Below are 14,217 nucleotides of genomic sequence, written 5' to 3'. Positions count from 1 at the left end.
GATTGCTTAATAAAAAAAAAACTAATTGAAATAAAGCAAAAACTCTCACCATCTTTACAAAACTCATACAATATCTATAACCTTAAATACCTGCAACTTAAGTTATATGTATCCATACAGTATGTGTGGGTAGATATATATATTGACTATGTCAACTTTTCTCAAACTTTTTAAAATGGGAAAATCCTTGAAATAACTTTTGGTAACACCTGCTATAATCACTATATCCAAAATTCACAGTCTATTAGTGTGGTAGGAAGAGTACATTGCTGACAATAGGAAGAATGTCACCCTAGCAAACTTTGGAGGAATCCTGAATGAGAAAATCTGATATATTTAAGTGTATATTTATTGATTTTGTAGGTATCCAATAAGTGATAATAAGGGATCACTTATTAGCTGTGTTCTTCTAAGTCAAAGTCCGTATTACTGTAGTAAGTGCGGTTCAGTTATTGAATTACCTGTCAGTTTACAGGAATCAATGGATTTCCAAGATTGGAACTAAATTGTAGTGATGACCCTGAGTAGGTCACATCGTCTAGTTTTCAGGTATAAACTAGAGGTGAAAACCCTCCTCAGTGTATTGAAGCTAAATTTTAATTACAAAATAAAGTGTTACTTTAAATTATAATTTCTGGTCTCTAATTGGTTTCCATAAACACTGAATTTGTGTTAGGGGTAAAAGTCAAAATGCTTTATTTACATGTAAAATTCATATTTTTCTGTTCTGGTTTATAGCACTACAGTGTAAATCCAGGAAACAACCTTTTTATGGTTTTGGACAGGATAGGTAAGAGTTATATCCCTTGTCTGGTAGAGATGAGGGTTTGAATTTAGACCTGTGGTGGGATCAACATAAACCTTGACCAATCACAGTTTCTGCAAACGTATGCAAAAATTTGAGTGAACAAACTTCAAAAGGTTGCCAGAGTAACAACCGGCTCCCATCAGATGTTTACCTTGGTAACTGCTTAATCTTCAGCAGGTAACACATTAGTTTGACTTAAATGAGTTTGAACCTGGCGGGTTTTTTGTGTTTGAACCTGGCAGGAGTTCCTACCTTCCCCACACTAGAAAAATGTTTTGGTCTGATATAAACTTTCTTTTAAATGAACTGGGAGCCTTGTCTTCTAGAAGCCAAAGGTGAGCGGTGGTCTCATGTCAGGTGTACACATAGATAATTCTGGAGCCCTCACCCCTAGCAGCCATAAAATAACCCAGAAGACATGCCTTGTGTCACTGACATGGCCAACGCCTGTTTACCTGTACATACATGAGGGTGACACAATATACGCAAAGAGGATTGAACACACCTGATCAGTAAAATATTGGTATCACCCAGATCATATAAATATATAAATTATACAAATAAATATATAAATCTTCTATGCTAAACAAAAGCACTTACAAATAATGGCAGCCCTGACTATTAGATGTCAATTTAGGACAAAAGTTCCACACAAATTTCTTTAGAGAAGTGTTGATCTATCAGCTCATTCTATAACATTGCTTCCAGGTACACAAGATATACATGTATATAGTGTACAAATATAGATATATAAGTGAAAGTAACATTTATACAATGTGAAACAATCAGTAAAATGCCATATATATATAATATATAAAAAATATATATATAGTCTTAAAGGTAGGTCATATATTGTGTGTATAAATATATATATATATATATATATAGACACACACACACACAAATATATATCTTATAAGTTATATCTGATATATATATATATATATATATATTATACATATAGACACACACACACATATATATAGCCTTACATTTGTATCTGAGATAACTATATAAAATATACATATAGACACACACACACACATATATATAGCCTTACATTTGTATCTGAGATAACTATATAAAATATACATATAGACACACACACACACATATATATAGCCTTACATTTGTATCTGAGATAACTATATAAAATATACATATAGACACACACACACACATATATAGCCTTAAAGTTATATCAGATATATATATATTACACATATATGCTGTATAGCCAGGTATAGGTAACCTGTTCCCTACATTAAGGTATTCTCTCTCTCTCCCTAGATTTAGAAATATATTTATACTTTTATATGTAATAAATCTGCCCTGTGCCCACAGACAGGTAGGGCTGCCTATAATGAGAAGTCAATGTGATCTGATGCCACTCTGCCCCCGGTTGGCACCCACCTCGGTCATGACCCGGTCTGCCATGGTGTTCTCCTCATCCTTGAAGATGATGTCCGGGTTGTAGTTGAGGACCAGCTCCCGGAATCTCTCGGAGTCCCGGCGGATTTTGCCCTCGGTCTTGCCGCTGGCACCCAGGGTCTTCTCTGGCACGTTGGGCACGAATTGCTTATACCGGAGGGGCACCAACTTGCGCATGTAGCGGCGCCGGCCCACTGGACCCCGGCCAGGTCCACAGCACCGGACCGGGACCAGGAGGAGCCACAAGCAGGTGACCAGCACCAAGATCCGGGCTGGGGGCATCTCCCGTCTGGTCACTGCATGCCGGGCACCCCAGGGTGGCACAGCCCCCCAGCTTGCTGCAGTATCCAGGTGTGTGCGGAAGGTAGGTGGCACCTGCTGGGTGTATGGGGTGACTAGCAGAGCGGGGTGAGAGGTGACAAGCTCAGCACAGAATTGGGTTGTAGTATGAAGGTACACAACTCATCCAGGTACATGGACAGGTGTGTGCCCATGGAGGAGGGAAGGCCAGTCTGGGACAGGTAAGTACACCAAGCTGGGTGACAACACTCTGAGCTGACCCCCTGTGAGGGCACCTGTCATATCCTGCCCTATGCTGTGCCCCTTCTCTGCTCTATTCCATCCTCCAGCACCGGATAATTGCCTCTCCCCGGCCATCGTCAGCTTCATATAGGGACACGGACTGTCAACGTGCACAGCGCCCTCCCCTGGACACGCCCCACCCGACAATTACCACGCGCGCACTCCATCGCCCTGTGCACGCGCATGTCAGCCTGGGACACTTTCAGACCAATTGGCCACTTTACAAAGTTTTTACAAACTGACTGAAATAATAATAATAATAATATTAATAATAATATAATTCTACAAAATGCAGAGTACAAGCAAAGCAAAGGGGAGAAATGAGGTTGTAGTCCTTTAACCTCCTGAGCGGTTCATTTCTGTCCAGGTTTATATGTCTAAAAGCGGTACATTGTTTTTCATGAAAATACATTTTACAGTATAATTTAATAGTATGAGTATATAAAAGTTTGAAACACAAAATCATGTCAAAATATTAAACTAAATACGTTAGTTTACATTTTTAATTTTTACATTTTTTAATAAATAATATACTCATACTAATATATCCTAGTGTAAAATAGATGTGTATGAAAGACAATGTACTGCATTTACACATATCAATCCACTGTATTGCATTCAATACAGTTATTTTATATTGCATGCAATACAAATGGATTTAAATTTCCCGCCACGCCCCGAACAGAACTTCCGTATGCACAGTCCTCACCGGTCACTCATCAGGTGCAGAGAACGCCAGCCAGAGGAAGAGAGAAAACACGAAGGACAATGTGGGAGGGCGGATTAGGTAAGACGCAATTTACTATTGTTTTCCATAGGTTTACATACCTACCCCAGCATCTTTTTTCTCCTGTCTTCAGTCATTTCTGAGCCTCCGATGTGGAGTTCATCATGTGAAAACTCAATTCAATGAATGAGTGAATCTGACATCCCCCCACACATTCCCTGGAGGGAATCAGTAACTGCCATTGTAACATGGATCTGGAAGGTTCCCACCAGGCAGTGTCAGATTCCATACTATATAAAGAGAACCCAAAGTATCTGCTTCCAGCTGGCACTTTTAGGAGAGCTCAGAAATGGCAGCCCCATGTTAGCCATATGGTAGTAATAGTCTATTGGTTATTTACATCTGAAAGTATATATGGGGTGGATCCTCCACCAGAGTCTGGGTGCCCCAAATCCAAGGCTTGGTCATTGCATGTAATGTTGTCACCAAGACAGGAAGTAAAGAAATTACAGGACACATCTGTCATTGTCACCAACCCAAACATAAAAAAGGGAAATTACAGTACGGTTTATGCACTTTCCATAAACTGATCTTTTCTACTTTTTTACTACTGTATTTATGTCCAATTTAATGATCATTATCATTATATAGTAGCTTTTTTTACCCTTCACGGAACCCTAAAGGTCAGGAAGACTGGACTGGTTCAAATATTTATCTCTATGCAGCTTCAGCTATTGAGCTCTGTACACAACAAGCATTATCTGGTATAAAAATGAGAAGGAGTCTAGAGCTCCACCTGCTGTCTGACAAATGTAACTGGAAATCATTCATATGAAATGTATTACATTACCCCACTGAGATGAGAAGATCTTTTCAAAATTGTATTTTCAATCCTGAATAAAATAAAGTAATTAAACATAAACCTTTCACATTCCCTCAGGATAACCATCCAAGAATAAGTTCCCCATATGCCCACCAAATACATTATACATTATTGAAATAATAAAATCCCACAGCCATTAATAATATGTTTGCTATTTCCTTGGAGCCTGTATCCCCTGGGGGAGGTTATTTCCAAGTCCTGCCAGTAACACCACTGGTACAAATACCAATATGGACAAGCAGTGATATCATCCACTACCACAACCCTGGTCCTGGGAAGGCCATCTTCATCTAGATCCATTACATTTTCACAACGTGTTACTCCGCATGCTTAGTGCTGCACCCTCCATTTCCAAAGCAAACATGGCATGGTAACCCATGTGATACAGTGTATTGTGGTGAGCTTCAGCACAGGGGCATCCCCTTAGTGGATTGGGGGATATTCCACAAAAATGCAACTGGAACCCAGCTACACGTTATTTCGGCAGTGGCATTGCTGTGCATCCACCCCTGGGATGTATAACTCTTCTGCTCTTCCTGATCAAACATTTCTTTTATATAGATGTAGATATATGTACTGGATTTATGCGCTTAGTGCAAAAAAACCCCAAGGAATTTTCAAAGCAAGCCTAAAAAATGTAAAGCCTGAAAAAAAATTGCAGCCACATCTAAGCCGTATTTATTATTATTATTGTTTTTGGCTTTGGATACACAATAAATATAGACCTTTGCACTGTTGACTGTTTGCACTCATGGCAAAACCTTGGGAAAAGGTACATAATTTAGAAAAATTGGTAATTAACTGGCAATACAGATGTTTAGTAAGTAGCTTTGAAAAAGCAGACAAAACAAATGCTCCCTTCTTTCTTCTCCCTAGGTCTACTGTGTGAATTACAGTATATGTGTATGATTTTTAGCTTATGATAGTGTAGGCAAAGGTAAAGAAAAAAACGGATATTACCCTATTTTTTATCTTTTCCTGTTATAAAGACTTTTCTTCACTTCCTGGCTTGGAATTGGACCAGGAAGTGAAAGGAAACCTCCTTAATGTTAGATACAGCCATCACCAGAATATTTGACTCTTATGTCTTACTCTGACAACTTTAAAGTTAAGGATTGCCACTCAGTTTACTTTTTGGTTTCAATGATCATCGGGACAATTGGAAGACATTCTAAGCCAGGGTCACCCAACATTAATTTAATTTTATGGCTCATGTGAGGTAAGTAGGGGTGTGCATGTGCCCAAATTGTTCTGTATCTTTAACAAGTAAAACAAAAATTATTTACCTCCTATAAAACTAACCTCTGTAGCAACAAGTACTTTGGAAACATTTACTCTGGAAATTCAAAGCAGAAGCACTAAAGATGTTCCAGTCCATTTCTCAGCTCACTTTCTTCTTCCTCCTCCTTTGCCCCTGCTGAATATTTACAAGGATAATACGAAGGATGGCAGGCTGCCACGTCATAGTGGTAGAAGGAGTTGAGTTCATCAGAACAGATAAGCGAAATCTATTATTAATATATTAGTGTAATAAAAAAAACTTTCTCCGATTTTTTGCCAACACTGCACGGCACAGTGTCAAGTCTTGTTATTCTGCACACATCCAGAGGTTATATTTGCATTGTTTCTGAAACCTGCCATTGCTGCAGGGTGTCCACAATAAGGTAAGTGTATGATACTCTCCAGTTATGTCAAAAGCTCCCTGCACCAACTAAAATGCTTTACCTGAGCTGCTAAAATTAAAATAAAAGCACTTTCTGCTGCAAATGTTGAGGCTGAAATATTCAATGTGTAGCTATATAAGCCATTGAGGACTTTTTTAAAGCTCATTTATTGCTTTGTAATAATATGTAAAAACTTGACTATTCATATCTTAGCCACAAGTTCACTTTTTGGGTAAATTCACACGCCTGGTACAAAGAACCATGTTAAAACACTAGTAAACTAAAAACAAAAGCATCCCCGGTGTGTTGAGGTATTGATAAAGTGCTAAATGAAGCTTTCAGGACACTTTGTTAAACAGTTGTTTTTATGGAAGCAAATTTATTAAGGCTGGATACAGACTGGAATAAAATGTGTTGCAGCAATGTACACTTTATTGCATTACACAGCAACATACACTATGCATATTGGTGTGCTGAGGTGCCAAATGTCATTCATACCGAGTGACACGGCAATGCGCCCTTACTGCGCACTTCATCCCTGTGTTGGGTACATGGTAACGTACTGCCATGTATTGTGGTGTCATGGTTTTCTACAGATAATGTCCTAATTGCTAATAATGGCTAATTTAATGTAACACACATACATGCTTGAAATAATATATATTGACACATTTTTGTTGGATACATCTTCATTTGAAGTGGAAATGTATAGTAGAAGTATGCATTAAATGACATAGGATAGTGCATCATGAACCCCAGCAACACGTAAGATGTGTGTTATTACATGCATTAGTATTCAGTACAAATTGCAATAGAACTCTCAATACATTGTGTAACATTGCACAAAAGCATTGCTTACACATATGCATGTAACTTTGTAACTCAGCATCATCATCCTGCTTCATGGACAAACCTTCTCACCTATCCATGGGATTTTGCAAAATTAAACAGGATTCCTTCTAGAAATGCCATGCATTTGTTTTCATACCTTGTACGCTCAATTCTTACCAATTTCCCAAAAATGTTAACTCTTCACCTCATCAGGACAGAGAACCTCGTTCTTCTTGTTGTGAAGTTGCTTCTCTGACTAACATCCTTCTTACCCAGAGATTGTTTTTGGCCTTCTTTTGAAATAGTTGTGGATGCTCCATATTTTTTTAAGCAGTGAGAGTGTTCATATCAGTATGCTCCTCAATATTTACCCCAGTATTTGTTTTAATGGTCCTTATGATGTAAAATGATGAAATCTATTCAATATAACAAACTCTGGTTGCTATTTTTTGAAGATCAGGCAACACTTTTATTGCACACAGATTGACCCAATGCTGCAATATTGTGACTACTGAAGTCTCTTATTTAGGTTGAAATCACTAATTTGCAATGCACTACATTAACATGCAAGTTACCATAATGCTTATATAATATGGCAATGCATATTACATACACTAATGTTATCCCAGCGCAGTACAGCTCTGACACATTGCAGCGTACCATTACTACCCTTATAATGTATTGTCTTAATACAATGTGTGACACAATACTTGTTAATGCACTGCACAACACTATGGTGCGAATGGGCCTTCTGTATTTGTACTGAAAGAACGTTCTAAGATTTTGTACAACCAAACCTTTTTTTTAATTGGTAATAAGTTGGAAAAACTATGTAGATTTTAGCTCTTGCCATGGACTATTTTGTGCAAATCAGAGACATAAAATCCTAAATAATCCATGTTTATTTCAAGTTTTAAAACTACAGAATGAGGTAATGTCTAAAAAGAGTGAATACCTAAACAAAAAGCTGTACAACCAAGTATTTACTATCACCAGGATATACAGTAGTAGCCTATTGAGATCACTGTAAAGAATTGTATCAGGTGATAGAGGGTGCACCACACTTTAGATTGGACCTATCATGACATTTGTAACATTATATATATAAGGGTGGCTATCCCTTTTATTTAATGGAAAATGTGTATTTATTTTGGGGAAGTCCACCCTTTCTGCAGGGAAACCCTCAGTCTCCTGGGGTACTTAGAAACTGTGGGCTGACCATTCATGCATCATCAGGGACTTTGCTCTAAAAAAACAAAAAAAAAAACAAAACAATCTCACTTTATTTTTTTTTTGCCCATTTGCTCTGCCATCTTTATAAGGCTTTTATGGGCTTCACCTAATTTCTTCTCTATCTTAACTTTTAAATGTAACTTTAAACCCCTGACCTGGTAAATCTCTAAGTACCATTTGAGGACTCCTCTGCTTGAGATTACTAGTTGTCTGGCTCAGATTAGGAGTTCTGACTTCATTCATATTTTCTAATCAGCATTCTTGTTTTTGGTGATTGACTAAGAAGATATCAAAGCCAAAAATCAGTCTGTATTCTTTGAAGGTGGTCAATGGCAGTTTCCATATTTTTTAGTACAGGTACAAGTTAGGAAGAGATTTATGCTGTGTTGGTTATTGCTGTCTGTATCCATGTTAGGAAAATTTACCCCGGAATCATATTGTAGAATGCATATTATGAGGGCATTGTGCCCTGTGAAGGTAGCTTGATGACATGCCCCTGGTTCCAAGGAGGGGTTTGAATGACGCTGGCTGCCACTTAACATGGAAAAGAAGCAGTGGACATGCAGTGCAGCATGCGGGGAGTGAGTACTTCTAAGAAGGGAAGAGATTTTTTAACAAAAAAAAATAAACCATTTGAAACAAACTTTGAAAAAGAAGAGCTTTCACTCTCATTGGTAATAAGGATCACACACAAACATATAGCAATAATCATAAATATTTGTGTCAATTTTGCAGTTGTAATTTAGCAAATGATGCATTACTTTCTTAACAGGTTATACAACCTTACCCATTTCTGTTACATTCTGCACCATTCTAATAGGACAATGTTTTTGCCTGTCATTCACATCCATCTTCTAGTGCTTTATCATATCCCTGTAAGTGCAGTTGTGTTATCAGCAAACACAGACAAATCTCAGCATTACAGTCTCAAAAAGACAAAGGTGATTGGGGTGGTTAGAGCAAGACAGGTGATAGACTGTGGGGGAGAGAGCTCAAAAGAATCTCAAGTTGGTAAACAAATTCCCATTGATTAAAAGACAGAGGCAGGGCTAAGAGATAAGAGGTGAAATCAAGCAGTGTCGTAAAAAAAAAATAAAATAAATGATATCCTGTTCCCCATGGCACATAACTGGTACAAGGTCATCACCAGAGCACTACATTCCCGTGGCCATGTTGTTATTCTTTGGTTACATGAACAAGAATAGAATAAAACAATCTCTTATGTAATATTTCCTGATATACATTGACATACACAGCTTGCGCATTTGAAATGCCTGTTTGGTAGAGAACAATTGGAAAGCGGTGTGCATTCCTTCATTATATCAGTGTAAAACTAACTGCTCTTCACACTACAACTCAACAGGCTCAAATACTGCTTAGTCTCTTGAGATGCTGACAGCAATGTCTTAAAATGTCACATAAAATGTTAGAAATGTTGTAACAAGAAAGGCTTGGTATGTGTGATGTACCCAGTGCCAGGACAAGGTCCTTTCATACCCAAGGCCAAAGAATGCCCCCTCCTTCCCCAACTACTTTTAGGTTCTCCTTTTTAACCATTAGATTGTAAGCGTCTGTGAAAAACAGTTAATGACAAGACAAAGGACTTTGTAAATCACTGTGCAATTTGTTAGGATTATATAAATACAATAATAATCCCCGGCCTGTCTCTGGGATGCACAAGCAGCACCAGACACTTTAATATTTTGGATCAGTTAAGTACTCCCATTGTTTATGGATCAGGATATTGATACATTCTTCCCTAGACGTTTGCATGACAGATTGAGATTAACGGAACCAAGTTTGCACACCTGCTCAGATGGTTTAAGACAGGTTTCATTTAGACATTGCAAGGCACTTTTTTTGTTCAGACCAAGACAGGTTGTTCTTCTTGTATTGTACACTGTATTGTACACTATCTTTACTTTCTTTAAGTTTAATAAGATGTCAGTGTAGAGTGTAAGGAAGTAATAGATTTGCAACAAAATTTCTTTTTTGGTCTCATTAGACTAGGAGAATTTTCCTCACAATCCAAATTTATTTGTACATTCTAGATGTCTTTTCATTTTGGGCCCTCCAGTAAAGGAGAGTGTTGACTATTGTATACTGGGGCACCTTTCTTTTAAACTCTTCTATTATCCTTCAAAATGCTTGTTGGCCCCTCTGTGGTTTTTTTTACAGTTCTCCTGGATTTCACACTAAGTTTTGTTGGATGACTATTTCAGTGTGCCACAAACACCCACATCAATTTCTAGAGCACTTTTATTGTTTTTGTGCCCCATTCCTAAAACAAGCTTACGATTTTTGGAAATGTAAATTGCCATACTATGAATATATAAACTCGAGTATAAGCACGTTCAAAAAAAGCCAATGTACTTAATTTTACCTACAAAAATGAAAAAAAAAAAACTCTAGTATAAGTCTATGTTAGCCTGTGTCTCCATACTTCCTGCCCCCTTCCCCATATGCAGAACAGTACAAAAGTCACTTTTATTGTCCCCTCATTCTCTATTATGCATTGCAGTAAAGGGAAGAATCTAAGGGCACACATATCTAGCTCCCACCTTCCCAACCTCAGTAATAAAGAACCTCTCCCAGAGATGCACAATTAGGTGCACTTTTGCAACAAAATCTCAGAAGTATGATTTGTTTGAATGACACTTCTCTAGTCTACATATTTGCATTATGTAGAATTTATTTATGGTCACATGAGTGTGCTACCTGTTATCTGTATGGCCAAACTTACTTTCTCTGACTATTGAACCTTTGCTATGTAATTTTCATCTGACTCTCTGGATCGGTTCCCTGAAAGTAGGAACAAGTCCAAGTAGAAAAGTCTTCGGATTTGGCCTGTTCTTGTCCTACCTCAATTTTGAGATTTGGCTCGGAGGAGGACTTACCTTGGTACTCTCTACTAAGTAAAATATATTTTGCATATTAATCCTGGGGACTCCAGGATTTAGGGAGAGGAGAAACACCATCAGCTTCACTGAATCATGATTCAAAGTATGTGGTAGAATGGGAAATTAGACTGTCGTCAGGCCAGGACTATGGAATCTTTCTTCTCTGGACATGGTAAGCTAGAAAACTATTGGGGTTAGAAGGGATAAGTGTAAATGGCTTCACAGGCTTGGATATTGGGCAGATGCTAAATACTGACAAGACTCTGCTCTCTGCAGCATACTCCTGTAAGTCCAGGTGAGGGATGAAACACCTTAGAGCTCATAGGAAATAGGTTAAACTGCAATGGTCTTAGTTCAACCAGGACAGCAAGCACTGGTGGATCTCGGGGCTGTGAGGTACATCACAAGAAAAAAGGTGCACATCACAGACATTATTATAAAAAAAATGGAATATTTGCCATTGGTAATATATGTTTTTATAGGTGCATGTCCCAGTTATCCTAATACAGACTGCACTGAGTGGCTCACATATACCAGATAACAAAGCCATCATGTGGATGTTTGCTATTTGTCAGCAAAGAAATCTACCATATTACTCCTTATATTGTCACTTTAAAAAAAAAAAGACTGTAACGGTGAGCTGTATGAGAGTAAATAGAAGCTTCCTTGAAATGATATGTAAAAGACACCTTTGTCTGGTGATGCTCCTGGCTGCTCAGGACACATTATTGCCCAGAGTTCCTTCTCATTCTCTCTCCTTTTTGGCTGCCTCCCACGCTTAGAGAAGGGCAATTGCAGGTCCGCTATTTCCTGACATATAACTTCACTTCCTGCTTTTCATGATTACAGGAGGCATGCTTGCATGTAAGGAGATTTTATTAGTTTAGTGGGTGGGATGAAAAAGTAACAGTGAATAGATTTAAGAAAGGACCCCAACAATGTTTAACTCATTTTCTTTTTCCTATATTATATTCTCTTATATATTAAATGTATAGTACAGGTTTAAAAATCTGTCAACCTCCGGACCTGAGGTATGACGGATTTTTGAAAATTTCAGATTTTTGAAGGTTATATTATATGCTGTATAAATAAAATGAAATAACACTAAATGAAAAGCAAATGAAATTTTAATGTTCACCAACTAAATAAAACAGTTTTACAGAATTTTAGTTCAACTAAACAAAATAGTGTTTCAGAATTTTAATCATTACTGTAACCTCAAAAAGAAGCTAAATAGTAGAAAGGCTTTCAGGATGATCATCTTCATCGTCAGCATGACTGACAGTAACAGCATCCTCAGTAACAGGAACAGCTTCATTTCATGGAGGAAAAGCAAAACCTAACAGCTGATTCTGGATTACAGCACCATCAAAACAAACAGCACCTCCAGAAAACAGTGTACTGTAAACTTGAAAATGAGCACCGAAATCCATGCCGGAAAACTGAAGGATTCGGATTATTGAAGGCAGGATTTTTGAATGTCAACTGTAATACTATTAAGAATCTATTTATAAAGCAAGTTCTATTTATAGGCAGTCAATGTGTTTCAATGGCAGTAATAGATCTCCACCAGGTAGTGTTGTCAGGTTTCTTTATATATGAAATTAAGAGAATACTTTTTAAATCATATTCTGTTCTCTGTGGCCTGAATTTTTAGAAAGGGTAAATATATGTAGAGGGGTTCACTATAACAATTAAAAAAAAACATTCCGTTGCTTTTCAGATTTTTCATGTTAGCCATTTGACTTGACTTTAGCTAGTAGTGTAACAAAGTGATCTCTAGTGAACAGAATATGCTGGGATTAAAGTACACCTATCATGGCACCAGCATTAGGGCTGCTATTGCCAACTTCTGGTTGTAAATGGCTGTCATGCTGACCCCCTGGGCTTTAATAAGGGTCCTGATCTGGGGACAAGTGTCCTTGTAATGAATTCTCACTTCTCTCTGACGTTCCTTAACTGCATGCTTCTACTAGGTCAGAAAAGCAGAGTATTGAAATCAGTTGGGCAGCCCAACAAAATAATAATATGAGAAGGCCAGTAATAGAATTACTTGCATGTTTTTCCAAAGTGGAATACCACACATATTTGGCACCCAGAATGGATCATTTTTAACACCTACACTTCCCTATGAGAAAAAATTATTTTTAACAATATTATTATTAGCTAGAAAAGAAATAAAAACCATGGCAATGGTAGTGTTCTCTCACTGCCCCCTTCTATTGCTGAGCAGCAGGAGATCGTAGGTCTGTAGGAGGGAGAATGTCCCTATATTGGGGAGGAAGGTGGATGGGAAGTGAGAGGAAAAACGTCAATTAAGGTATTGAGGTAAGAATAATGCTCTTTACAATGGCAGTAGGAGAAAGAATGCCACTTACATTGGTGGTCAGTGGGCAAATATTTCCCCTACTTTTAGGGGGTTTCCTCTTTCATTAAATACATGTGGATAAAGAGCTGTGTATTTTGTGGTCAATGAGAAAAGGGTTTTTATACATTTAAAGTAAGAATGCTACTTATATCTGGGATAAGCGGGGTGCCCTAAATTCCCTATACAATGGAGGCAGTGAGTGGAAAGAAGAATGACCAGTAATAGATATTTACAAGATAATGACAAAAAAGCACCACTGATCCATTGCTCACATCTGGAACATTTAATTTAAGCATTGACTTATAATATAAGTAACAATTTGGAACGTTTACTTTTTTGTTACCACTGTTTACTCATTTTTTTCTCATTTGCCCAAAAGGAGAATAATTATTTTAGCAGTACATGAATCAGAAATATATTGGGGTTTAGTTTCAAAGCAATTTTCACACTGGCCTGTGCACATTTAATTTCAGGTAGGTGGATATTTCCATTTCTATAACTCATCTGAACCAGATTAGCTATTTTAGGAAACATTAATATTTTCTATAAACAGACATTTTGAATTAAGGAATCATGGTGGTTTTGTGCAAGCTGGCCGATCATTATAGACAGAAGAGCACTTAAAGTTAGAACAGTTTAGCGAGCAGCGCACTTCTCCAGTGCAATAATAGTAGCAGCTGTAGAGGTGTTACACAGCTTTCTGGGCTTCCTGCCTCGTGCCAGGGGCCGCCAGGCGGACGGACAGAGCTGTCAGTGCAGCACACCGCACCCTCCCCAGACAATGTAATCA

At 37.8% G+C, this 14,217-nt stretch overlaps 2 protein-coding genes across 3 annotated transcripts in view; one reads left to right on the top strand and one right to left on the bottom strand.

Annotated features, from left to right (window-relative positions):
* Positions 1-2,900, bottom strand: part of DHH (desert hedgehog signaling molecule) — a 36,814-nt gene extending 33,914 nt beyond the window's left edge. The window contains exon 1 of one of the 2 annotated variants that reach the window (XM_072409279.1): positions 2,222-2,900. In XM_072409279.1, the coding sequence (XP_072265380.1) occupies positions 2,222-2,521 (300 nt within the window). In that variant the 5' untranslated portion in view covers positions 2,522-2,900. The remainder of the gene's footprint in view (positions 1-2,221) is intronic. The other variant, XM_072409287.1, reaches the window with a different exon arrangement.
* LOC140329147 (tubulin alpha chain) overlaps positions 1-14,217 on the top strand; it is a 166,392-nt gene that overhangs the window by 5,166 nt on the left and 147,009 nt on the right. The gene's annotated exons all lie outside the window — the stretch shown is intronic.

This window comes from Pyxicephalus adspersus, chromosome 1 (genome assembly GCF_032062135.1).
Source record: "Pyxicephalus adspersus chromosome 1, UCB_Pads_2.0, whole genome shotgun sequence".
In the NCBI taxonomy this organism is placed as follows: Eukaryota; Metazoa; Chordata; class Amphibia; order Anura; family Pyxicephalidae; genus Pyxicephalus; species Pyxicephalus adspersus.
Note: the sequence above shows the minus strand (reverse complement) of the source record. Positions and strands in the feature narration are given on the sequence as shown.